We start from the raw sequence: 25,680 nt of genomic DNA, 5'->3' as shown, positions 1-25,680 counted from the left end.
GAAATGTCTCAGCACCACCAACTGGTCCTAGCTCCATTAAATTGGTTACATTACATTGCTGCTATGTTACGCTCCTCATTTTAAATTACCTTCTAACCTAAACTTCAGCTGGCATCTTCAGCAGCCAGGATTTATGAAATAAAAGTTAAAACATCAGTTGAAATAAATCATTCATATGTGTTCTTTCCCATACACACACGAATACCCGCAGATATTGATAGAAAATGTGTTTTTTCATACACATGTTTCTATCAGATTTATACATTATATAGATATATAAATATAGTATAAATATTTTTATACATATAAAATTCATTGGAAACAGGAAACCAAATTAGTTTACCTTACTAAAATGTCATGAAATAAAGACTAGCATACACTGCTGAAAAAGGATTGGATGTGGTTTTTGGAGGTGGTTTAGTCCCCCCCCCCCGAGGGCTCGTTCTACCATGTTTGTGACTAAAACCCGCTAATTTTAAAGCCAGCTCACAGAAAACTAATGGGATGATTTATTTATTTCATTTCACTTTCATTTTGCAAAGCTCAAGCTTAGCTTAATGCAGCAGCATGCAAGCAGCTCGTGTCAACACACCCAGCTGATGCCACTGGCGAAAGCAAAGGCGCCCAGTATCGGTGTGCGCAGGCTGAGCCCCGGTGCTCACCTGCAGGCAGAGATCAAACAGGAACCGCTCAAGCGTGCTTAGTCTGATTTTAAAAGATCTTTTGAGTGTTAAATGTAATAAGCTGCTTAGTGCTATTTTCAGACCAAGACGTGCTCCTGGCTGATTTCGGCAGGAGGGCTGGACTAGATGACCCACAGAGGTCCCTTCCAACCCCTACAATTCTGTGATTCTGTGATTTACAGGGGGCCACGCTCCCCAGCTTTACGTGGCAAAGGCTTTTAAATATCGGCTCCTGGGACTTCGGGGCTCATCGATTCAACAGGACTTAACAAGCAGGCTGCCCGAGCCGCTGCCCAGCGTGGCTGCTGAGCCCCTCTCTCACGGCAGTCCTGTAGGTTATTTCACCTTGTGCTTCGCAATCTCATTGCTGCTGAAAGATGGGTATGGTAGCTCTTGAAGGAAGATGCAAAACACCCTTCAGTAAGAGGCCAACAACACTCATGGTGTCCTGGTGCATTTTTTACTCCCGGTTGTCTCTCCCCTCTGCTGCATCGCGCTAGGCTGGCGGAGGGGGTGTGCGACGGAGGAGCAGCCCCCTCACTGCTGCCTGACACCGAGCAGGCGGCTCCAGGAGCCAGCCCCCCACACGGGGCGGGACACCACCGGCCATAGCCTGGGTAACGGGGCACCAGTACACGTGCAGCTCCTGGCATGGGCATGCAGCAGGCCCAGGGGTTGGCGCAGAGGCTGCAGCTCAAAGGTGCCCGCAGGGAGAAGAAAAATATTTACTTTAGAATCACAGAATCATTAAGGTTGGCAGAGACCGCTAAGATCAAGTCCAACTGTCAACCCACCGCCACCACGCCTGCTAAACCATGTCCTGAAGTGCCATATCTACTCATTTTTTCGAACACCTCCAGGGATGGGGACTCCACCACTGCCCTGGGCAGCCTGTTCCAGTGCTTGACCACTCTTTCAATAAAGAAATTTTTTCCCAATATTTTGTGTATATGCATAACTATTTTTATACATAAACTATATATGTGTGTTTAAACACATCTGTATATAATTATATATTCAAATCATATAGAAGTTTAAATATATATACAAAAAAATAAATATACTCATGCACATATATTTAGTGCTCTTCAGAGAAAGGCGTGTAAGCCCTGTGCTCATGGGCAGTGCTGCCCTGAGTCACTCTGCGGCAAACACCCACGCCACGGTGCCACTGCCCACGCCCCATCGCGGCCCTGGGGTGTGCAGCTGAGGCTGGGCACAGCCTGCACCCACCGCAGGTTGGTTCACCAGGGGTGTGCCGAGCCTTTAGTGCCCAGCTTCACCCTGAAACACTGCAGCACTTGCAGAACAGTCTCTGACTTCTCCCTCTCTGATGCATCCATCACGGACCTCTCCATCACCACCATCAGCCTCCCGAGCACGGGCAACACAGCTCATAAATCTGAGTCTTTAATTGCCCTCCCACACAGCGTGGCCTTAGCTGAGCCATCACCCCTCTCGCTGTGCCTCGTCACACCTCTGCGTTTCCAGGTTTGTGCTGCTGGTGTCAGCAAAAGGATAAACCAACAGTATTGGGCTTTGGTTTTAGGTATAAATCCCCACAACAAAGTGCTCCCGGTTGTGTGGTCCCACACAACGCGTCTGACATGGCGAGGCGGCTCTGCCTGGGGGGGATTTACAAATCCTCTGCTTTTATCACATGCAAGGTCCCACTTTTTTGATTATTTATGTAGCAAAAACTATGCAAAAAATTGGGGAGGGACACACCCCGTAAATCCCATTGCTAAAGACATCGATAAGGGGATGGAGGGGGCTGCTGGCCTTGGGTGCCAGTGCTGGGACCACTGGGGCTGGAGGAGCCCGATCTCCATTTATAGCTGGTTGTTATTCTGGGCAAAAGAAGAACCGATGCCTCCGGTACTCGCAGGAGTTGTATTTATTTCCCTCCTCCCCTCCTATAAGTTCGGGAAGTTCTCCGCAGCCCTCCGGGGAGCAGGGCTGGCGTGGCGCGGGCGCAGCAGTATCGGCAGCCGCAGGTCTATCGGGCTGAGCAGAAGCTTTTCCAGGAACTATCTAGCGAAACACATGACTGTGCCCCGGCTGAAGGGCGATACGTGACAGGCATTCACCGGGTTCCCGGCGAGTCAGTTGACTTTGTTATTCAAACTATTTTAGTGATGGTTTTTAATCCCAGGCTTAAGTTTTTATTTTTCTTTTTTTTTCTCCCCCCCCCCCCTTTCTCTTTTTCTCTCTGAACAAGGGAACCTCTGCGCTGGCAGGATTCAGAGAGGCACAAACGAGGGGAAAAACAAGTTTCAGCCAGAAGAGGGGGGGGAAAAAAGGGATGCTGTTAGCATTCCCTGTATGCGAGGGGGTAAAACATTTTGCTATGAACTTTATTTTAAAGGGTAAGTGCCAACAGCAGCCCAGTTACTATGCAAATAAATCCTGCGCTCAGCCTTTCCCTCTCAGCCGTTAAGTTTTGGTGCTGCGGCTGGTTAGCCAGGGGGCTGGGCTGGGGGGGCTGGCAGTGCCCCAGTGCCCCCAGCCCTACCTCCCGGGGATGGCCGCCAGTGCCCCCGCAAAGCCCCACACCTCGATGGAAGCCCGTGGGGCTCCCCGGGTGTCTCGGCCAGATAACGCGAGGCGGTGGGGGCCAGCGCTGCAGAGACGTGGGCTCAGCAACCCCCGGCCCCTGGTCACGAGCGGGTTTGGGTGGCCGCTGGCAGCAGAGCCCTTGGCTGTGCCCCCACTCCTGGGGCGAGGCAGAGCCTGGAAAGGGCAGAAACCTCACCGCAGCCACCCTGTTCCCGTGGTGGGGAAGCGGGGAGGGTCTGGCACCAGCCACGAAGCTGGGCAGGCAGCCTGGGGTCGGGGCTGTCTCTCAGCTCGTTGCTGCGGGGTGGGAAGGGCAGCGATGCCGGGCTGCGGCTGGGCCCTGACCAGGACCCCGGCACTGGCGTTTATGGTGACGCTTCCCCAGGACAGCAGAAGGGCTGCACGTGCCCCAGCCCACACAAGCCAAAGCTCACCCCGACAGCCCCAGTGCGACGGCTTCCTATGAAAAAGATTTGAGTCCGTGATGCAAATGACTGGGCATGCGGGCACGGCTGCTGGAGGCGGCCTGGACTGGGTCATGGTGACGTGCCCAGGACAAGGTCTGGACCCCATGGCTGCTCCCACCCCTGGACGGTGCTGCCAGCGCTGCCCTGCCAAAGCCACCCAGCCCTCGCCGCCTCTCCTGTGTCCCTGCGGCTGCACGTTGCTGCACCGCAGCTCTTACGCCGGCACTGCGACCCCCCAGCCCGTGCCCACCGCGGGCTCCCGTCTGCCCGGAGCAGAGCTGAGCTGCCCAGGGCGAGCTCGCTTCGTCCCAGGACAACATAGGGCACATGGTGCAGGTGAAAGAGGATGCTCTGTCAAGCAATGTATGAAAAAATACAATAAAATACAATAATAAAAAAATAAAATACAATAACAAAAAATAAAATAACATTAAAATAAAATAACATAAAATAACATAACATAAAATAAAATAAAAATAAGCAGAGTTTAAGGAATTGCAAAGTGATTGTCCTGTGCTACCCTGACCAGTCCGGAGCCCCGCTGCCACTGTCTCTGATCCGCACCCCACCGCTCATGCACAGCGTTTAACCCCTGTCCCTCTAACACAGCGACCCGTTGGGCTCGTCCCGCTTTCCCAGCCTAGCACTGGGCCAAGGAAGGAAGCCCTTGGGCCCCTTTTTGGGGGGCCACAGGCTGCCCCTGCCACCTGCCATCACAACCCCGCTTCCACCCGGGACGCTGGACCGTGGGTTTCATTATTCTGCCACCCGGCCACAATTTCACAGCTGGGCTTCGCACACAGGAAGGCGGCAGGTTGGGCTGGTGTTTTGATGCGGTTGTTCCTCAAAACGAGGCCGGAGCAAAGCTGAGTGGGATCCAGGAATGGCACTTGGCCGCGGTGGGCTGGGTGCCGGCGAAGGAGGCACGCTGCTGCTGCTCAGCGCCGCCCGCGCCCTCGCTTCCTGGCAGCTTTGGCCAGCTTTCAGGAAATTAAGAGACAGCTAAATGGAAAATCATCACTCTGTTCACTTTAAAATGCACCGGACATAGATTTTTTTTTCGACGACAAATAAATCTTTGGAGGCCTCAGCCTTCCTATTGACCTGGGGAGACACAGGTCCTCGGTGCAGACAAATGCCGACATTCAGCAGCAGACAACATGGCCCCTGGCACCACAACCTGCCTCCAAAACCCTCCCTGCCTTCTCCTCCTCCCGGCTCATGACAGAGAGATAGAAGAATTGCTGAATAATCTCCAGCCCCGATAGCACTTCAAAGGCAGGTTTCTGGGGCCAGGCTGAGCTCCTCGCTAGCGCTGTGCTGGATGCAGCGCTCAGCTCTAACTCCTTTGGCAGCCCCACAGCCATATCCAGAAACTAATTACTTAAAAAGGAAATAAATGTCACCCGCACGGTTGTAAGCAAAACCCTGGGCAGGACGAAGAGCCGCACCAGGATCTGCATTCTCACGCAATATGAGCAAGGGAGGAATGAGCTGTTTTCATTCATTGAGATGGGCTGTTTACTCTGAAGCCTACTGATGACGTTAGACATGCCCACTGTATGTCTTTGAGTTCACCAGGGCAGTTGATCAGACACAGTGCTGAACTGCCTCTGCTTTCACCCCACAGCACCCTCTTCCCCCAGGATGGCTTTAGGCATCATCACTTTCTGGACAGCAATACACACCGGTGCCAAAGATGCAGCAACTTCAGGCACCAGTTCTGCTGTAACCTTGAACTAGATAACTAGCACAGTCAAACAGAATAATTTAATTTACTTTCACAAGCTGATATTCACAGCTTGGAGTGGTCAAAATCTGAGAACCAAATTCCTAAAGCAAGTTGGCAAGGGAAAGTCCAACATGACTGAGTAACACAAAGGAGGCTCAGGGGTGCAAGCACCCTACCAGAGCCTCCCCGCAGCCTGCCCGTGCCCTGGCTGGATCAGAGATCCCTTCACTGGAACAGGGCTTTGGCAGACCACTCATTTTTGGATGGATTCAATTTACGAAAAAACCCTTATTCTAAGCAAATAACAGAAGCAGAGTGGTATCCTGAGGATCCTGGGGCAGGATCCAATCTCAGCTATCCCGGTTTCCACCGGAGCTGCACCAGGACAGCAGCGCTTTTCACCCTCCACTCCGCACAGGCTGGCTGTGAGCCAGTGGCTGGTGCTGGGCACGAGCACTGGGGACTGCACAGCTCCAGCCTGATGCTCCAGTAGCTCAAAAACACCGAGATGCCAAGAGCTACAGGTGACTTGGGACAGGCAGAGAGCGCAGTGGGACGCTGCGAGGGACGGCCGTGCCCGCGCGACGCAGTGCCGGGTCAGGGTGCGAGCAGGGGACGGCTGTGCCCCAGAGCCCGCCAGTCGGAAAGCACTCCCTAACGGACTCCAGCCAAGCAAACATGGTGCCATACAGTATCGAGTAATTTTAAAAGTTAAAATAGTTTATTGCTGTTCTTTGTAGAAATGCACTTAACTTACATCATCTGTTCTCTTCCTTTATTTGGCTGTTGGGTTATAGGCATAAAAAGGCTACGTTCACCCATTTGTTCAATGACATAACACCTTCCTCTCTTTGCTCCACACATGATATTCTCCTAAGCTTCGCTGGCCAACAGCCCCAAAACTCTTCTGCATAAATACTGTAAATGTCTCCATAGGTTGCAGCATTGTAACAAAAGATCTACCAAAGTAGACAAAATGTTCGGTATTCTTGGTTGGTTTTTTGCATTTAAAAATATACCTAAATTTGAGATAATCTTAACAGAGCAACAATTACAATAAGAAAATAGTACAGTGCGTTGACTAACGGAATATTCCGCTTTCCTTCAAGCCAATATTCCCTTTTGCATGTTGAAGTGATTCAGCAATTACTTAAGAACTTTTACCTACATACAATAATTTAGTAAAATGAGAATTAAACAAGGCAGATACTTACTACTATTCTTCTGTCTGCAATTCACAGCTCATGCGAATAAAATCGCAATAAATATTAAAAAATAGTTTTTCTTGTTTTCTTTTTTTTTTTCTGTAAGGCATCTCTGAGTATTACAAAGTTTTTGTACAACCAAAAAATAAGATTGCTTTTTTCCATGTTCTCCGAGTACCCCTCTGTACCTCAACAGTAATTAGGAGGACTGCAGGTTTGATGAGGAGGGGAGTGCTGACGGGGTAGGGCTGGAAAGACGACCACAGGTGATGGAAGCAGACTGCAATGCGTGCAAGAATCTGTAGTTTTCCCATGAAACATTTCAGTCACTTTCAGCACATCTTCAAGACAACTATCAGTCCAGATTGAAAAAAAAAACCCAACTTACCAGAAGTCCATTTTCATGAGCACAGTCAGACTGCACGGGTTTGGGTTCGCCCGTAACACTATAAATAGCTCAGGTATTGATATGCCCCTACGCAACGGGGATGAAGGGGCGGCAAGATTTTTTTTTTTTCCTCGTTTTATTGTTTGAGGGTTGTTTTTGTTGTTGCTTTTGTTGTCCTAGTCGTATCCTTCCACTGTAAAAGATTGTCCCGGGTGGCGAGGCGCGGGCAGGGCCCTCACTGCATGCGGTCGGGCTGCAGCTGCTGGGGCTGGTACTGCACGAAGGCGGCAGCGGGCGCTGCCGGGGTGCTGGCCGTGAGGGGGGGCTGCACTGCGCCCGTGTAGCCGTACCCCACGAACCCGGCCGCGGGCGAGGCAGCGTAGGGGTACTGATCGTAGGCAGCTGTGGTGTACTGGGAATAGGCTTGGCTGGCGGCGGTGTAGTCGATGTAGGGAGACGTGATGGACTGCACGGGGGTAGGGATCACCACGCTGGGCTGGATGATGGCTTGGGGGTAAACATAGTGAGGCGTGAGTCTGTGGAGGCAAAGGGAGAGAGTCAGCGAGGGGCTGGGCTCCCTCCAGCCCGCGTGGCCCCATCCTTCCCCCCCGAATTCATGTGCGTCAGCCACAGAAACGGTGCTCCCCAGCAGTGCTGCCCTCGAGTTGGGGGTGCTGCTCGGGCTGGAGGGAATGAAAAGCAAAACGCTCCTAGATCCCGAGGGTGGAAGTAGCACAAGGTGAAGCACGGACTGCAAGAACAAACACGCGACCTGGTCTCCATCTCTTGTATCTCCCACTGCCCAGGCTGCTGGCCCTCAAAATAACCTCCTGGGGCTATAACCTCCCTGTGTCACCTCCTGGTGACACAGACCCTGCCTGACCAGCTTGCTGCATCTCCCCAGCCCCCACGTGCCCTGTCTGGCCCCACCAGCCTCGCCACCTCCATATCCTCCAGGTCCACGCTCTACCTGCCCCCCCCTGCCCCGTGCCCCCCAAATCCTGGGGCAGGCTCCTGAGGACCCCCAGCCCTCCCGGCACCGGGGACACTGGGTCACTCCAACCATCCCACCAGGGACCACCACTGTCCCCAGGGCCTTCCAGCTTGCCAGCTGTTATCAGTTACTACACATTTAAGACTATGTTTCCATAACACTGGATGTTTAGGGCAATGCTACAGGATGTTTGTCGTAAAACACGAGACATTCATTCTGGTTTTCTTCCCTTCCTCAGCAGGCATCGTGCCAGCAGCCCCCGGGCCGGCAGCGATGCTCGTATGCCCATGGGCTTTCACACCCAGGCTCTGCGGCCAGCCAGCCCAGCATCCCCTCTGCCCGCACGACGCAGGTCCTAAAGAGCTGCTCTTCACCGCCCGCTCTGCCCCGGAATTCCTTCTTCCAAGAGGAATTTAACAATGCCACAGCCAACTGAAGCCCACAGACCGAGATCCTGGAGACGATTAATGCAGGATTGCCTGCTAATTTGCTAGAAACTGCTCACGAGGAGGAAAGAAATAGAAAGCAGCAAAATGAAAGGGCTATATTTTCCAAAGGGCCCACAAGAAGTCAGGCCTCAACCACGAGCCAAACCCGCGCACACCTGAAGGTTTAGGTCCATCCACACAAACCACCATGGGCCAGGCAGGCAGGGCACCGGCCCCAGCAGCTGCGGAGTGCCCAGTGCCTGCCCGCACAGCCCGCGGGAGCCGAGAGCAGGCTGGACAGACCTGGGGCTTGTTTAAGAAATAGGGGTGAGCAGCCTGTCCCCAGCAAACGGCACGTGACTGCTGAAAGATCAGAGCCACGGGCACCAAGAAGTGCACGCTGTGGGAAAGGTCCCTTTGGCCGGCTCCTTGCTCATCGCATCAGGCAGCAGCAGGATCCAAAAGCCATCCTCCAGAGAGCTCGTTCCACCCTGCCCCCAAACCCAACTCGTTCTGGCAAACAAAAAAAAAACCCAAGGTAAAACTCTGCAAATAGTTTATGCAGATTGAAATATTTTGGGGATTTTTGTGTGGATGTGTGTGACAGCACATTTTCAAACGCGACCACTTTTACGAGCCTCCCACAGGCTTTTCACAAGACGCAGGCTTGTATGTGCCTAAACTGCTCGCTCAAGCTGAGCTCAGCTGCTCAGGGAGAGGATGCCTTGCCTGCTCGCCTGTCCAAGCCCTGGGGTCAGAAGCCCCGGCAGACACTGTGCTGCCCAGCAGCAGGACCCGCTGCTCTGGTGCTTCCTGAGGACTCGCAGCCAGGGACTGGAAACGTCAGCTGGATGGGTCACCAGCTGCCCTCGTTCCACCAAGCGCCCATCCTACGTCTCGGCCATCACCTACAACGTGCTGGGGTCCACCTGGGGCTGGTCCCTCCTATCCAGCGGTTATGGGGCTGCTCCCAGCCAGCACTGGATGGTTTAACCTGCTCTAGGGGCAGGAGAAAGGCTTCTCGCAAACAAGTGCTCATCTGAACTGAGTTTTCTCTAGTTTTCCCACTCACATATGCACTTTGGTTTTTCTTGAGGCAATTTGCATGATGAGTTCTTCTACCCCCACGCAGCAACACTGCCTCCAAATTCAGAGCCCTTAGACATAACGAGGCCACGTCCTGAGGAGCAGCACCGGGAAGGAGGACGGCCAGTGGAGAGCAGCACCTCAACCTTTGGCTGATCAAGTGCAAGACCATCCCCAGAGGCCAGAGCCATCCCCGGCACAGTGCAGAGAGAGGGACATCACAGCCCTTTCATCCATAAATGCACCATACTCAACATCACCCTGTGACTAACAAGAACGAGATGAGGCAGCAGAAATTCCCTGAACCGCTTTTAGTTTAGTGGCCACCTCGTCCGAGGAGCTGGGCCCCATCCCAACCCAGAGGTTCCTCACACTTGGTCACTGGGGGTTTGTTTTGTTTCATTTTGTTTTAAATAACGCAGAAGTGCAACACTGCTCTCTTGCCCTGCCAGGGTCTGGGGAAAGGCTCCGGAGAGGCACCCCCGGGCACCAGCCCATGCAGCCACTGGGGGCAAGGCAAGCAGACCCCACGCACGCCTCTTGCTCTGTCCCCTTGTAAATTGGCAGCTTGGACAACAGCCGGCATCCCAGACTGCTGACGGATGCTCTGGCTGCCTGTCGCTTCTTCCTACACGTGGTGTCCCACCACTGGGCTTCCCACTACTCCAGTGCTTGATAAAGTTAAAACCACCCCACAAACACAACGAAAAAACCCCAAATGCACAATCCTCGCACTCAGGACTCACTAAAAACACCCACCAGCAGGGGCAGAACAGGGGCCCGAACTCTTCCTGCCCACAGACATTCAGCCCGCACCTGCAAAATGACCAGGAGGACGGTCCAAGAGCCTCTGAGCAATCCAGCCTGAGGACCACCCTGTCTGAGCAGCTCCGCAGGTCACCGTCACCCCCCGACGTCCCTTGCCACCACCCAATCACTCTTTGGAGCCAGCACACCCCATGTAGAGGATGTGGCCACGTGCGGGGCCGTCAGGGTGAGCGCACGCTCCCAGCTCATCCCCGAGAAACTCCACACGTCGGCTGTGCTTCCACGTACGCAGCTCCTCCATCGCAGCTCCCACGGCGCGCTCCACAGACAGCAAATCCACGACATCCTGCACTAGATTTTACAGAGCAAGGAAAAACTCCAGCGCTTCAATGCTACTTCAAATACAAAGCACCACTAGCTAAGACGACAACAAGTGTTCCTGTACTCAGTTTCCAGAAATACACCCCAGCCCAACACGTACACAAGCGCACGTCACACACTGTAGTTTACTGCGCTAGAAAATCACACTCGGCAACTCCAGAATCTGCTTCCACGTAGCAAGGAAGGTTCTTTTGGTCTGTGGGTTTTTAATAATTCAGCTAGAAATTTCAATCAGGATATTACGCCATTTGGACTTCTGAATTAGGTGGACAGATGGCAACTCACCAATCAAAACAAAACACACAACCCAAGGTAAGGCCACTTTGATGACTTGCAACCCAAAAAACCGCACAAAACCAGTGCAGCACGATGAAGTTCTCTGTTGGCTAAGTTGAGCGTCCACAGAAGGTCTTAAAATATTTCTCTTCCCATTCTACAGGTTTTTTTTTTTCCCCAAGAAAAAAAAAAGCACTCTTTTGGAGTTCTTTCTCTAGAAAACAGCAAACTCTCATCTGAATTTCTACAGAATGAGTCACATCTGTGTTTTAAGATGCCTTTTCCTTCCTCCCTGCAGTTTTCTTCTGTCCCCCAGGATAGGCCCTGCCAGCCAGAAGAGAACTTCACCTACAACACACGCAATGCGATCATTAGACGTCAATCAAGCGATCAGCCATCGCCACCACACATCAAAGTCATCCCGCAAACAGCAGACGTACGAGATGCTTACGGCGTTGCAATAAACGGCAGGCAAAGGCCACAGAAGGCAACGAGCATGGTCAAACCTAAGCCTAGAGCCGGTGGTGGACGCCAGAGGGACTCGGTACGGCCGTCGCGGTGCAGGAGGGCAGCCGGGACCGCCACACTAGCCCACGCTCCTAACTACGTGCCACGACGCCGCGCTGCCCCGGCAGCCAAAATTGAAAGACACAGAACAAAAGAGCTGGTTACAGAGCCATCGGCAGAGGAGACGCAGGCTCGGCTTCTGCTTTTGCTGTGCAAAACGAAGGACAGAACACAAGCAGCCCGGTTTTGGTGCAGTCCTGGCTGGAGACGTTCGAAGGCACCAGTGAGGCTTGCGGCTGCCAGGGACAAGTCAGAAGCCTGTGTGTCCTACACCCCTTCCCAAACACAAGGAGGAGGAATGAGTTAACGAGGGCCTTTGCCTTGTCAGCAGCCCTATCTGGCAGAGCTCATCTCTGAGACACTATATATTTGATTATTTTAGGTCAGATTTATGCCTAAAACATGTTTTAGCTGCACCTTCTCAGCTCTCCCCTGTCCTGCAGGACTGCCTGTGCATGAGCAGCTCCTGCAAGCTGCCTGGGTCCGGGAGAGCAGCGTGGCAGGAGCTCCCCACCTCCCCAAGCTCTGCCAGCCATGCTGGGAGCGGTGGGAGACAGTGGCAGTCCTCTGCCAGGAGGGACACGGCATCACGCAGACACTTGGGAAGCACGGAGTGGGCACAGGGCTCTTGGCAGCCTCACAGAGATCAGCACACAAATGCCACCGCCACGACCAGCCTTTTATTCCCTGAGGAATACAAGAAACAGAGCCCTTTGTGTCTGCCAGTGAAGGCACAAGTTCTGGCATTTGACCCCAGGAATTTGGCCTCCATTTCCACTAGAGCTGACCCATTAGGTGCTACGGGGACACCCACACTGCCACAACACGCGATGGCAGGCGGTGCCGGGCTTGATGGTGGGTGGAACTGCAGAAGCAGCCGAGCACAGCCACAGCTACCCACAGCAGCAACGTGAAAACTACCTCTGGTGAGGTGACAGCTCCAGCCACAGCCTGGAGGACAGGTCTGCAGTGGGTTCACGAGTGCGAGAGCAGCACACACGTGCCGCTCTGGGAAGCGCAGCCCAGCAACACCGAGAGCAGCGGCAGCCCCAGAGCTCTACACCCACATCAGCAGTGCCACAACGCACGGACACATCCCGGCGTGACTCACGCCCCAAGAACACCGTTCCCAAGGGACGCTCCCGATCCAGCACGCACCCACCTCGTGGAGCTGCCTCACGCAAACCCGTGCGGAGCGCTGGCAGGCTTGGCAATAAGTATTGTACGGCCCCAGCCACAACATGCAGCTGAGAAAGGTGAGAAATTCAGGCCCTGCTCTCAAATCGAGACGTGACGAGGAAGGGCCACAGGCTGGAGCACGGCCAGGGCAGTCCCTGCCTGCCAGCAAGGGCTCTGGCTCCCGGAGATCACATGGAGTTTATCCACCAGCCCTTTGGTACAGGTTGGGACGCTCACCTGGAGGTGACACTCCAGCTGTGGAGTGGTACCTGCATGAACGGGTAGATGACTGGGTTTCCTGCCTCTCTCTTGGGATCAGATGTCACCAGACTGGTGGCAATCACCAAGAACAACCTGCCACAATGGACTGTCCCAGGCTGGAATCGGTGCAAGAGAAAAAGTGATTGTATTACAGGATTGAGTGATAACCTCTGCTGGTTGCTGAGCCTACCAACACCATTGCTCAAGACAGACAAGTGCAAACTTGTCTGAGAGCAATTCATGATTTCAATTTATTCTCATTTTGGCAGAAGAGAGAAAATTTAAGGAACAGGAGGCACTGCAGTAGCTGAGAACCTGTGACAGATCAGCAATGTCCTCATTTTGCAGTGTCAGCACATCTTGACTTCACAATGCAACAAACCAATGGCCCACAGCAGAGGAAGGTGGATCCCACAGAAACAAGCAAAAAGAAATGCCATCTACACCTTCTCCCATAGCCGGTGCAGAGGTGTGGGGAAAAAAACAGAAGAAATTCAAAAAATGAGGTTGTTGACCAAAGATGAGAGTACACCTCCTCAGGAAGGGCTAATCCTATTTCTCAGCTTAACCAAGACTCTGAGATCAACGTGCTGGGCTCCACCGCGAGTTAGCCAGGCTCAACAAGTTACAGCTTTATCCTCTGCATCTTCCTTCCCCTACACCCAAAGGAAAAAGGAAAAAAGAAAAAAAAAAAAAAAGGCATGTTGGGCCAGACCAAAAATAGTTATAGAGAAGCAGGCTGAAAAACACTCAGGTAGCAGGAGATAACATCTGCCTGAAAGAAGAGCCATCTGGCACCAAGGAAAAAGCCACATGGAAGTTTACCCGCAACTAGTCAGCTATCCAGAAGGAAACACCCCTCCTCCTTTCAAGTTATCAGCATGGCCAAACCAGAAATGAACAGACAGAACCACCAGAAAATGCTTCACACCAGTGCACTGCAGGAGCCTGAGCCCTTCAGCATCGGCGCAAGAAGCCCAGGAGGATGCTGGAGTCACCCTGTTCATGCAGGAGGAAAACCAGAGGCTCTGACAGATTAACCCAGGAAGCCCCAGGAATTCTGCCTTTAACTCAGCTTTCCAATTTTCTTCTGCAATTCAGAGCAAACCAAAGGCTGCAGAAACAGCTCTAAAGTCTTTTCAAGTACCTGACAAGTTTTGGCACAATGTATGTTAAATTGACTGCTTTCAACTGGTTCCACTTTTAAGCAGACTTTCTTTCTTTACACATGATCCCTTCCACTGACTTTTAATTAAAACCACCCACGCATCTGATTTATCAAAAACTCGTTCTTGCATAGATGGAAGCATTTTGAAGTAGAATGCTTTAGCTATGGAAGAAGCAATGAAATACCTATTTTTGATAAAAGAAAACCTACACTGATAAAACAACTTCTAAGCCAAGAAAGCAATTCTATTTTAAGACTTTCAGCAATCTCTGCTGCCTGTTGTGCTTTCACTGATCTTTAGCATCCAGGACCTCTCTCCACACCTCCCCGCAGGCCGGATCACAGTGGGAGCTGCCAGCCTGCCCCAGCACGGCTTTCCCAGCCTCCGTTGCTTTGGCCGGAGCAGAGCCAGCTCAGCCATGACACAGGAGAGCTGAAACGCTCAGCGCTGGCGACAGGGAAATTGCAGGGGACAGCACGATCCTGTTTACAGGATTCAGAGACTAAGAAATAGGAGACTCGATTTTAACTCTGAGGTCCGCGACTTCTCATCTTTTGTGATCATAGAGTATATTTAGCTTTGGTATGTAGCTTGCTCCCATCTGTGGGGAACAAGCTCTTCATGTAAGTCATATTTAGAAGCGACCCAGTGTCCTTGCTACCAAATTATCAGCACAACAACTGTCTAGTTCCCTCACTGGTGTCCTCAGCTCGGAGGCAGGCTGGCCAGAGTAGCATTTATCATTCGAATTACTGGGCATGTGTTTAACACTACAGAGTCAGAGACCAACATGCCAACAGCTGCGCAAAGGAAAGATGAGATCAAGTACAAGCTGGACTGCTCCGAAAATTCAGATGCGTGCACGAATCCGCCGCGTTGGGACTAAGTGGCACCAGCCAGATCAGAACAGGAGAATTTGGCATCTGTCACTCCCCAGCTCCTGCAACAAGGGGAAAGGACTGGGGTCTCTGCTAAGGCAGCTGCTCTTGCGCTGGTGAGGATGAAGAGCAAATCCACTGAAGCCAATGGTATCGTGCAGAGAGGACAGCAATGACACAAGACACATTCTGCAAGGACAAAACTAGAGCCAGCTCAGCCTGGCTCTCCGTCACATGCAGGGCTCTGCTCGGACTGCCCCGGGACGGCACACAGCACCCTTCACCAGCAGCCTGGCCCCTGCAACAGGCCTAGTACTGCCTTGCGCTTGGCACAACGTTTATGCAGCCAAGTGTAAGGTCAGTATATCAGACTGTGCTCTCCTTTCATGTTGTTCTACAGGCCTGTAGCAGATGCAGGACATGAGCAAATCATGCCCAAAACCCAAAATGAATTGTATACCAGGCCCTTGGGTCCAATACCAGCATTGGTAACCTTGAAGCAGATGTTCAAGGAAATCCACAAACCCATCTGATCTGCTTATAAATACATGTCTGCTCTTGGAAAACAAAAAAGAGCTCTTTCTGACTGGCAAGCATTTGGTCTGAATAGCAGTAACCGTGCCCAAGAACCAGCAGCTGAAGCTATTTGGAAAACGGATTTGAATGTTTCTTAGGAAATCCCCCCCAAAAGCTTTCATGTTATTGGCACACAACAAACAACAGGTGCCGGGTGCCATCCCCACGGGAGCCGCGTGTGCGGGGCAGAGCAGGCTGGGGTCCTTTGGCGAGCGGGGCTGTCAGAAGCCACAGCATGGGGGATGCCGAGCAGATCGAGGCTAATGTGCGCTGTTTTATAAGCGTAACCACAGAAAAGATGAAAGTTTGTTTCCTTTTATTTTTAACCCGATAGAGATGTTTTAAGGATAAACAGCTGCGAGAAAGGGTGGGCTGACAAAGAGAGACTTTCTTCACTTCCTAACTGCAGCAGCAATGCATGAAATCTCAAAGAGTTTAACTCTTTCCAATGCTGCCCGAGACCAAACGTGGGCCAGAGTCAGGGGACCATCAAAATAAGCAACTACACAAGGATGGGCAGCAGGGTCTCTGGAGCAGCAACAGCCAAAGCGCAGGTATGGAAAGAGCTGGATCCCGCTGCAAGAGACAGCCACACGTTTCCAAGAGCTCAGTCACTGGTAGATCTCCCACACAGATAGCTCCCTCGCTGAGGCACAGCCGCAGGAATGCATCTGCCATACGCTGCTCGCGTCCAGAGCGGCAAGCATGGCTGGGAAGATCAGAACCAGGGAATCCCCGCTCCCTGCACAGGCTCAAGCCTGTCTCAAGCACTGGAGCTGCAGAGGAGACGACCGAGACAGGGGCACCAAGCAGCTCTGCCATGTCTCCACGTAATCCCAGCCAAGAGGTCTCCACAGGCACTCCTGGCAGCCACCAAGAAGTGTCACGTGTTTTTTAAAATTTCTTAAAAGGGGAGCTACTGCAGTAAGAGACAGCTGCATCTGGGGAGAGGGTCTCCCCCTTCTCCCACCGCCTACGCGCTGCTCCGTGCCGGCTGGTAGCTGCAGCGCCATGCTGAGGCACTGCCAGCTGCCTCCAAGCACAACACAGTCTGTAAGCACCAGGCTAAGCCAGGCCTGAGGACGCTTCCCTGAACTCAGAAGCCAGATCTCCCAGTCACCCGGACACAGACACATCCTTTGCCTCGCATTACTGTTACGATCTCTGGTTACGACAACCTAGAGGCTACTTTTCGAAACAGGATTTACTACCGACTCCATGCTGTCTGCTGTGCGAGCACCTCCCCTGCCAGGACAGCAGGAGGAAGTAGAGGCTCTTCATGGTTTCTCTTTCTGTTCCTCATACCCCTGGCGGTATTTACAGCTGTTTGGGTGCCTGGGGCTGGGGGGAAGCCTTCAGTTTATAAATAATCCTCACTTCTGTCTGATAATTTTCATAGTTTCCATTCATTTCAGGTTTCACCAAAACCTGCATTTTGTGGCTTGACAGCTGGAACATGACTGGCTGGGTTTCTCTTATTTAACTGCCTAGCAGCAAATGGGTTGTTCATTCATTTCCCCCTTGCCAAGTCCAGCTCGCACACTTAGTACCCCGTGTCCCACAACAGTCATCTTTTGGAAACTGCGTGCCAACCCCTGGGCACAAGCACTTTGCAGCGATGGAAGCTGCAAGAGGGAGAAAGCTGTGACGTGCTACTCCACTGCCAAAGCAGGCAAGCCACCGAGCTTCATCTGGGGAAGGTCAGGATCCACTCCACACAGTGCAGAGCAAATGGGCAACAGCAAGGGGATGAAGCTTCCACAGACAGGCAGACCCTGATAAACTCCTTATCTATCCTCAAATCCCACAGAGGGCCAAGGAAATTGTGGGTTCAAGAGAACGCAAGAGTGGAGCCTGGCAGGCTCTTAATTTTGTTGGTCTGCTGATGAGACAAAGAGGGAGCCGGCAGCCAAGCTGCGTTGCTTGACTGAGCACCTGATGCTTTGCTCAGAAGCCACAGAGCAGCCCGAGTCATGGTGCTCAGGTAAATGGCTCCACATTGTGCCAAACCCACATTTTCAGTGATCCTGCTCCAGCAATAACTGAATGCAACGAAACTCTTGTTTACTGATGCTTGCAAATAATGACATATAATCCTCTTCCTCCAGCCCTCCACTCTCCTGATTCCTGTCTCTTGGCAACTGATAAATAATTTATAGTGCTCTCTGCTGTATGTGCTAACTGCAGCTCGGCTGGTTTAATGATGAAACCAATGCCTTGGAACTGGAACTGTAACTGCCTAGATCACACGGAACATGTGGTCAGTTGATCACACACTCCTCTGTATGTGAAACTAAAAGCAAACTGTTCAAACCCAAAAATTATGTTTTCTAGAGCTGCAGGGCCACGGCTGCTGTGTAGGAATGGCACCCACAGGAACAGCAGATTATCTGCAAGAGGAACAGGCGTGCACCAGCTCTCCTGCCAACACAAGGAGCTTGACATGCTTCACTTTGTTCTATTCTGTTAGCACGCGTGAAAAAGCTCCTAACAGGCTGGTTTTACTGTCAACTTCTCTTGTGCGCTCCTGTGCAATCTGGAAAGCCTCTGGGTTTCACATCTCAAAGGCACCGCTGCTGCCTGCTTTGGAGGCTAAGAAAGCCATTGCAGCCCCCATGTGAGGAGAGCTATCAAAAAGCAGCATCTTCTCTACGTAGACTACTGCGGCTCTTGCACCAAAAAAACCCCAGAAACTCTTCATTTCATGGCAGATGTTCTTCAAGTCTTTCCAACAGAGCCATACCTACTTACGAAAACTGGCATGTTTGAACCGTACACAGCACACGTGCTCTGGGTGTGCGCTATTGTGGCAACACAGTCTCTCACAGCCACAGACTCACTGGAATGAGATTACCCAGGCAGCTGGCAACTGCAGCCATGCAGGCAGAGGAGTGAAAGTTTCTGTTTTGTTGTTAGCAGATTTTTTTTCTTTAAAAAAACACCCCAAAAAAACATGAGCAGAGAGCAGGAAAGGGATGAAGTATTTCTGTTGACAAAGGCCAAAATCCCATCTATTTATATTAGACACACAAAAACCACAATAGAGCAGTGCTCAAAAGCTTTAAAAAATACACCTACTTTCTTAATGCTCTTAGAAAATAATAATAATAAAACCCTATCAATAGTCACTTTCTGAAACCGTGTAAAAAAAGAACTGCATCAATCATTAAACAGTTAAATGAAGGCAGTATGACAGTCACTATTGTTCTCGTGAAGCACACTTGTCTTTTGCCGAGCAGCTGCCAGATCCTATTAGATGTATAAAAAGAGGACTCTTCTAACCGAGCAGGGATGGTATAAGCTATTGAAAACAGCAGACAAAAGCCCACTTTTGCAGACTATTCAAGCCTTGTATAACATCTGTCCAAAATCAATTTTTGACCTAATGTTACTTTCATTAAGTAACAGACTTGGTTTCCAATGCAATTTGTTTTCTCGGATAAAACTGTACCCTAAGCATTATTATGTGGGAAACGGCACAGAGGAAGCAGAAGATCTTATTTGAGAAACATGAGAACAGAATTTGCCTAATTGTTTTGACACCTTAAGTACTATAATAGAGAAACTATTTTCCATTTATTTGAATTCTTGTGAATTCTTGACATTGGCAAAGCAGCAAGCAATGCATTTGGTTTATTATGACTAAGATTTACTGAGGATAAAAGAGGATCTTTGGGAATTACATTAAAGCTGACAAACGCACAAAACTTCTGAAACCTCCACCAGAAATAAAGTACTCCAAACATTAGCAACAGCTGCTGAAACTGTCCACTCTCAATGGCTAAGGCTTTTTTCACACATTTTAAATAATGAAGAAGTTGATTCATGAATCTGATTTCAAACAGACAGTTAAGAAACATTTCCACTTACCCAAAGGGTCTCTGGATGAAGGCTGGATGTAGCTGCTGCACACCTATGGTAAAACCTAAAAAAAAAAGTTTAGAAAAAAAAAGAAATATTAGTGAATGGCATCCATTGTACATTTGACTCACAATACACGTGTATAATTACACCTCAGACCACATGTACACGCATTTTATCTGCTAAGCATGTGAGCAAATTCAGGGGCCCATTTAGAAGTAAGTTAATTTTAATACGCGTACGTGGTATGCACAAGGACCAGAGGGGAATTCAGATTAAAGAACAGCATGAAAGCACTGTTATTGAACAGACAATGGGGCATCATGCCTTATTTTACACACTGGGTACTGTGGTCGTTAAACTAAAGCGCAAAATGATGAAACAGATCTTGCTGTTAACACCAGCGTAACGAAGAGGGTGACAGGAAAACAGATCAGCCATGGAAGGGAACGGCGTTAGCTCAGCTATGTGAGCTCCGGCATGTAACGCTAGCGTAACAGGTACGAGTAAGAAGATATGGAAGAGAGGTGACTGGACTACACAGTGTCCTCAGTCAACAACTGGAACTATGAAGGACAAGCATGCGTCATCAGAGCCGATGGATCCAGCCCGGGTAACTTGTTTCCTCGTGTTACAAGTTATTCTAAGAGAGAGAGACGGGATCTCGTGGATGCCTCACCAGTTTGAATGCTCCTAGGCTTTGCTCCCAGATACGCCAGGTTCACATTCGCTTTCCTGCCGTCGATGATGGGGTTGGGGTCTTTGCAGGCTCTCTCAGCCGCAGCTCTGTCTGCCATGGTCACCTGGAATTAAGCGCGGCCTTGTTTGTAGCAACAGGGCTTCACCAGCGCTCCAGCCACCGGCACCGAGCAGCGCGTCCGCTGCCCCGGTCCCAGCCGGGAGCTGGCGGGGGAGCAAGGCGGGGAGGGCTCCCGGGGCCCCGGCAGCAGAGGGGGCTCCCCCTCGCCTGGGGCTCTCTGACGGGGCTGAGGGAGCCGGTCCCGAACCCCCGACTCCGGGGCCGTGCGGGGGGACCGGCAGCCGCCACCAAGGGCGGCCCAGAGGGGTCGCGGATGCCGAAACGAGCGGCGAGGGGGGGCTTTCCCTCTCCTCCTGCGGCCCCCCGGCCTTTGTCCCGCCAGACCCCCTCCCCGGGGCGGGTCCGTGGGGGGCAGCCCCCCGCCCGTCCCCGCGGATCCCCGGGGGGGGGACACGGCACACGTAGCGGCACGGCGCGGCACTTACAAAGCCGTATCCCCGGGATTTGCCGGTCTGCCGGTCGGTGATCACCACCGCCTCCTCGATGTCGCCGAAGACCTCGAAGTACTTCCTGAGGGAGGAGTCGGTGGTGTGGTAGGGCAGCCCCCCGACGAAGATCTTGGTGAAGGTGGTGTCCTTCTGCACGGTGTGCATGGTGCCCGGGCGCGGCCGGCCCCGGCCGGCATCCAACCCCGCCGAGAAGAAACAACCGCCCCCCCCCCCCCGCTCCCCGCCCCTCCGAGCCCCCGCGGCGGCCGAAGGGAGCGGAGCGGCGGCCGGGCCCCGGGGGCCTACAGCCGGCTCATGGCCGCGCTTTGTCCCGGGAGCGCGGGCAGCGCCGTGCCCTCCCGCCCGTGCCGGGGAGTAGCGGCCGCGCGCCGCCGCCGCCGCCTTTGTAGGGCCGCGCCCGCCCCGCCCCGCCCCGCCCCGCCGCGCAGGGGCCCTCGGGGCGCGTAGTCCGGCCCCGCGCCCCCGCCGCGGCCCTGCCGGCGGGCGGCCCGGGGCTGGGGCCGCGGGGGCGGCGGGCGGTCCCGGCCTGGCCGCTGCCCTCCACTCCTCCCCCACGGCTGAACCGCCTCGCCCCGCGGGCGGAGCGGCCGTTGCGGGCATCGGGACCACCCCCCCCCCCCCCGCGGCCAGCCCCTCCGGCCGAGCCGGGCCCAGACCACAAGTCCCGGCTGCTCCCGGGGTGGGGGGGGGGCTGCTCCTGCCGGAGCCCGCCACAGAAAACCGCCTCGAAAAGGGGTTTTCACCCCCTCCTTCCCTCTGCTTGGTCGCACAGCAACCCCAGCTGCAGCGGTGGCCCCCGGCAGGTTCGCTCCCGGGGACAGAGCCGTCCAGCACTGCCCGCCTGCACCGGGGCCGCGGGGTGTGTGGGGGCCGAGGCCGGAGGGAGGGGTGGTCTTGGGCCAGGTACACGAGGAGGAGGAGCCGGGGGTTCAAACGCTGAACAGGCGTCCGAAAGCATCTTCCTGACGCAAGCGCCTTTGCCACCAGACGCACGGACAACATCTGCCTGTGCGGCCTGCCTGCATCGCTCCCGTTTCCACGGGTGGTCAGCAAGGGGGTTCCTCTCTGCTGGCCCCCTTCTGCGTTTTGCTCCCTCTCAGGATGGGCAGCTCGTACAAGGGAGGCTGTGAAATCACAGAATCGCAGGATGGTGGGGGTTGGCAGGGACCTCTGTGGGTCACCCAGTCCAACCCCCCTGCCAAAGCAGGGTCACCCAGAGCAGGCTGCACAGGACCGCGTCCAGGCGGGTCTGGAATATCTCCAGAGAAGGAGACTCCACAACCTCCCCGGGCTGCCTGTTCCAGGGCTCCGTCACCCTCAAAGTGAAGAAGTTCTTCCTCATGTTCAGACAGAACTTCTTCTGCTTCAGTTTGTGCCCGTTGCCCCTTGTCCTGTCGCTGGGCACCACTTAAAAGAGTCTGGCCCCATCCTCCTGACACCCACCCTTGAGATATTTATAAGTATCTAAAAGGTCCCCTCTCAGCCTTCTCTTCTTCAGGCTGAACAAGCCCAGCTCCCTCAGCCTTTCCTCATAGGAGGGATGTTCCAGTCCCCTCACGATCCTCGTAGCCCTCCGCTGGACTCTCTCCAGTAGCTCCTCACCTTTCTTGAAGTGGGGAGCCCAGAACTGGACACAGTACTGCAGATGGGGCCTCACTAGGGCAGAGTAGAGGGGAAGGTGCTTTGATCAAATGCCGGTGCTTTGATCCGACCTGGGAAAGTTGGGATCGAAAGCTGGGAGTGTAATTGCTGTAGTGCAGCCCCACATTCAATCCACGTAACCCTCCATCCATTGCTGCAGGAAAACAACGGCTGAAAAGCTGCTCAGTGCCCCAACACCTACCCCTGGAGAACACACTGGTGGCGGAACGCTTGCAGTGCCTGTGTTCCTCCTCCCCAACGTGGGTTAGAGCCGGGGATGTGGAAGGGGGTCCTAGAAAACATTTTTCATTCACAGTTTCCATCACCCAGAAATTCATCAGCCAGAACCTCACGAACTGTCCCCGGGCCTTAGGTTTATCTTGCCTATACGGGGTTATCAGCTGGCAGAGAAACAGAGAGGTTTTTTTTGCCACATGATAAATGCAGAGGTAACGGTTTAGCAAAAAAGCCAGAGAAGTTCTAAATCATCATCTACTTTGGCTTCTATACAGCAGGTTCAGACTCCGCAGACATTTTTCTTTTACAGAGCCCACAGAGAAAAGCCAGTTATTTCAAGAGAAAGGAATGCGTTAATGTCTGCACTCCGTAGTTAGTCATTAATATTTTTCTTGCACTGCTTCCACAGTTCTAAACACCCTATGCTTCATAAAAGAAAGAAGAAAAAAAAAAAGCCAAGGAAAGCCATTAAGCTTTTCATTCCTAAAGCACCAGACTTCAAGACTAGGACGCGTTTCCATTGATTGCTGTGGAAGAAAGATGGAGCTGGGCCAGCAGCACCCAACATCACTGCAACGTTAGCAGCCTGCTGCGAAAGGGACGGCCACGCGGGAATGCTCCGAGCCTTCGTGTTTCATGCAGCGATGGGTGTGCAGCCGCTAGCTGCCCTGGGCCACCCCAGCAGCAAGCCCAGACTCCACCCTTGGGGTCGGAATGCAGCCAGAGGCCGGGCCCTCTCTGCCACGGAGTCGTGCCCCTTCCATCTGCGTGACTTCCACCACAAACGGCACAACAGCTGCTTCCCGGGCCGCCCGAGCCGACGGCAACCCGCTGGCATTCGGTGGCTCTCCTTTCACAGAGCGTCACTCTGCTCCGAAGGGTGGCAGGGATTCGGATCATCCGAACAGATCCCGGCTCCTCTGCAGGGAAGGCAAGGCTCGGAGAGTTCTCAGAGCTAGCAGAAGTATCTCAGTTCTCGATGCTTACACTGGGCAGGGGGAAGAAACAAACACAGCACGTACTTTCTTCCTTTCCAAACATGACCCCACATCCCTCAAAGGAGGAATCCCCATTCCTCTGCTTTCCTAGAGGCAGGAAGAGAATTTCTTTTACAGGGAGAGCAGAACGAGAAAGCAGCTGGGGCTAGCCCAGTACTCGGAGAGTGCTGCTGACCCTGCCGGACGGCTGGCGTGGCTGGGGGAGCGGGCGTTTGTTTTGCCCCACCCTGGAAAGCAGGACGGGAAATGAAATCTCCTGTCTCATGGTACAGCTATTACAAGCACAGGGTCTAATGAGCCGTTACCACAAACACGGCAGGAAGGCGAAGAGAAAGCGAGTAAGGGTAACTTCGTGGGAGTTGCCTTTTTTTTGCATTTTTTTCCCTCGTTCTTGGGATAAGCAGTCATCCTCCCCAAAACACCAACACATTGAATACAGCCACCGGATCAAAACTGCAAGGAGCCTGGCAGAGCTGGTTTGCTGACACCTTCCTGTGCTTTTACCACAACGATGAGAGTACCCGAGAAGCGTCCGTTTCGAGTTTCTCTGGTCAAAGAGAGCCCCTGCAGAGACAGATGTGTCTCACAGCTCGAAGCTGCCTTGGGGAGCGCTGGGCAAGGGCCAGCACAAATCTGAGAGCAGACTGCGAGCGAAAAGGGGAGCGCAGATCTGATACGTGCTGTTGTGGGGCTGTATTTAGTTCTTTGCATTTATTAAGAAATAAAACTACACTGGTCAGTCAATGAGGAGGCTTGGAGAAAAGTAATCTTCAGCAGCGGAGTACAACCGTCCACATCCTTAATGTACAGGATTTGTATTGCAAATCCAGAGCATCCTATTCTCAAATAGATTGGGAAGATTAATTTTATGGTAATTCAACATAGTTAAGAACTCACTAACTTTTTACTTACTTGTTAACGTATTGCTTGAGGCTTATGCAAAACTGATAGACAAAGGCTCCTTCTGGTGGGCTTCAGCAGCATTATCCAAGACATAAAATAGAGCAGTTGCAGATCACTACAGCAAATGTCCTGGATTCCAGTGAAAATCTCAGAGAAGGCGGCACTGCAAGACCAGCCAGGTGCAGCACCACACAGAAATAGTCCCTACCTAAGGGAAGAAAACCAAATTATGGCAGAGGGAGTTGTACCTCTGGGAGGACAAGAACAGGGTGACGAGATGGGGAAAGAGTAGCAAATTCATTGCAGGAGAAAAGCTAGCCCTGTTCCTCACCTTCTGCAAAACTGCAAAGTCTTTTCTGTTCGTGTCCCTGCCTTGGCAGGGAGGGGTGGAATGAATGTCAGTGCAGCTCTGTGGTGCTCTCCTTGTGTACTTGTCTGGGCATTTCCCTTTCATCCCCTGATGTCTTTTGGACAATTGTGTTGAGACATCGCAGGTCTGATCTGAAAGCTGTTGGAGAACCTCCCTCATTTCTTAGGAAGCAGATGGGCTTTACTTTTAAAATGGAGCAGGGCTACTGTGGACCTCCGACCTTTTTCAGTTTCTGCTGCTGCTTAGCCAAGATTTCATTGCCGTAGGGCAGTGCCCTTGGGTTTTGTCATGGATACCCACTTACTGGTTATTGCAACAACAGTAGATGAAACATCCCTCTTAGAAGCTCCGCAGTTAAATAAGTTAACTGGAGAGCAAGGGACTTACTGTGGGAACCGTTTGGTTTGTTAGTTTTACTAATGCTCAGTCTGGATGCTGGCCACCAGCTGGGCTGTGAACAGTAGCAGAGCTGGGAGACCTTGAGGGAAGCTGCATTCGGTGGCATTTGGTTTAGGTTATAGCAGGAAATTCTGCATCTGGGCCCTTCGTCTCAGATTTTCTGCTTTGATGCCCTGAACACTTCATGACAATTTCTTAACTCAGAGCTTCTGTTGCAACAAAAATTAAAAAATAAAAATTCTTCCTGTTTGGGCCACTTGTAACAAAATATTTGAGTGGAGAATGTTCCTAATCAGGACTCCTTTTTGTATAGGCTTTTGCTTCAGGAGGAATCTTCCAATGGGATTATTTCCTCTTCTGAAATATTTCAGAACTGTGGATGCTGCGTGAGCTCTGTTCTCTTTG

At 52.4% G+C, this 25,680-nt stretch overlaps 1 protein-coding gene across 1 annotated transcript; it reads right to left on the bottom strand.

Annotated features, from left to right (window-relative positions):
- Window positions 1–6,140: 6,140 nt before the first annotated feature.
- On the bottom strand, window positions 6,141–21,069 carry RBM38 (RNA binding motif protein 38). Its single transcript, XM_075438435.1, has 4 exons — window positions 20,704–21,069; window positions 20,138–20,261; window positions 19,468–19,522; window positions 6,141–7,570 (listed from the first exon to the last, which is right to left on the bottom strand). Exons 1-4 carry the CDS (start codon window positions 20,869–20,871, stop codon window positions 7,270–7,272), a joined length of 648 nt encoding a protein of 215 aa, XP_075294550.1. The 5' UTR covers window positions 20,872–21,069; the 3' UTR covers window positions 6,141–7,269.
- Between the last annotated feature and the right edge of the window lie 4,611 nt (window positions 21,070–25,680).

The sequence above is a fragment of the Opisthocomus hoazin genome, chromosome 18, assembly GCF_030867145.1.
Source record: "Opisthocomus hoazin isolate bOpiHoa1 chromosome 18, bOpiHoa1.hap1, whole genome shotgun sequence".
NCBI lineage: Eukaryota > Metazoa > Chordata > Aves > Opisthocomiformes > Opisthocomidae > Opisthocomus > Opisthocomus hoazin.
Note: the sequence above shows the minus strand (reverse complement) of the source record. Positions and strands in the feature narration are given on the sequence as shown.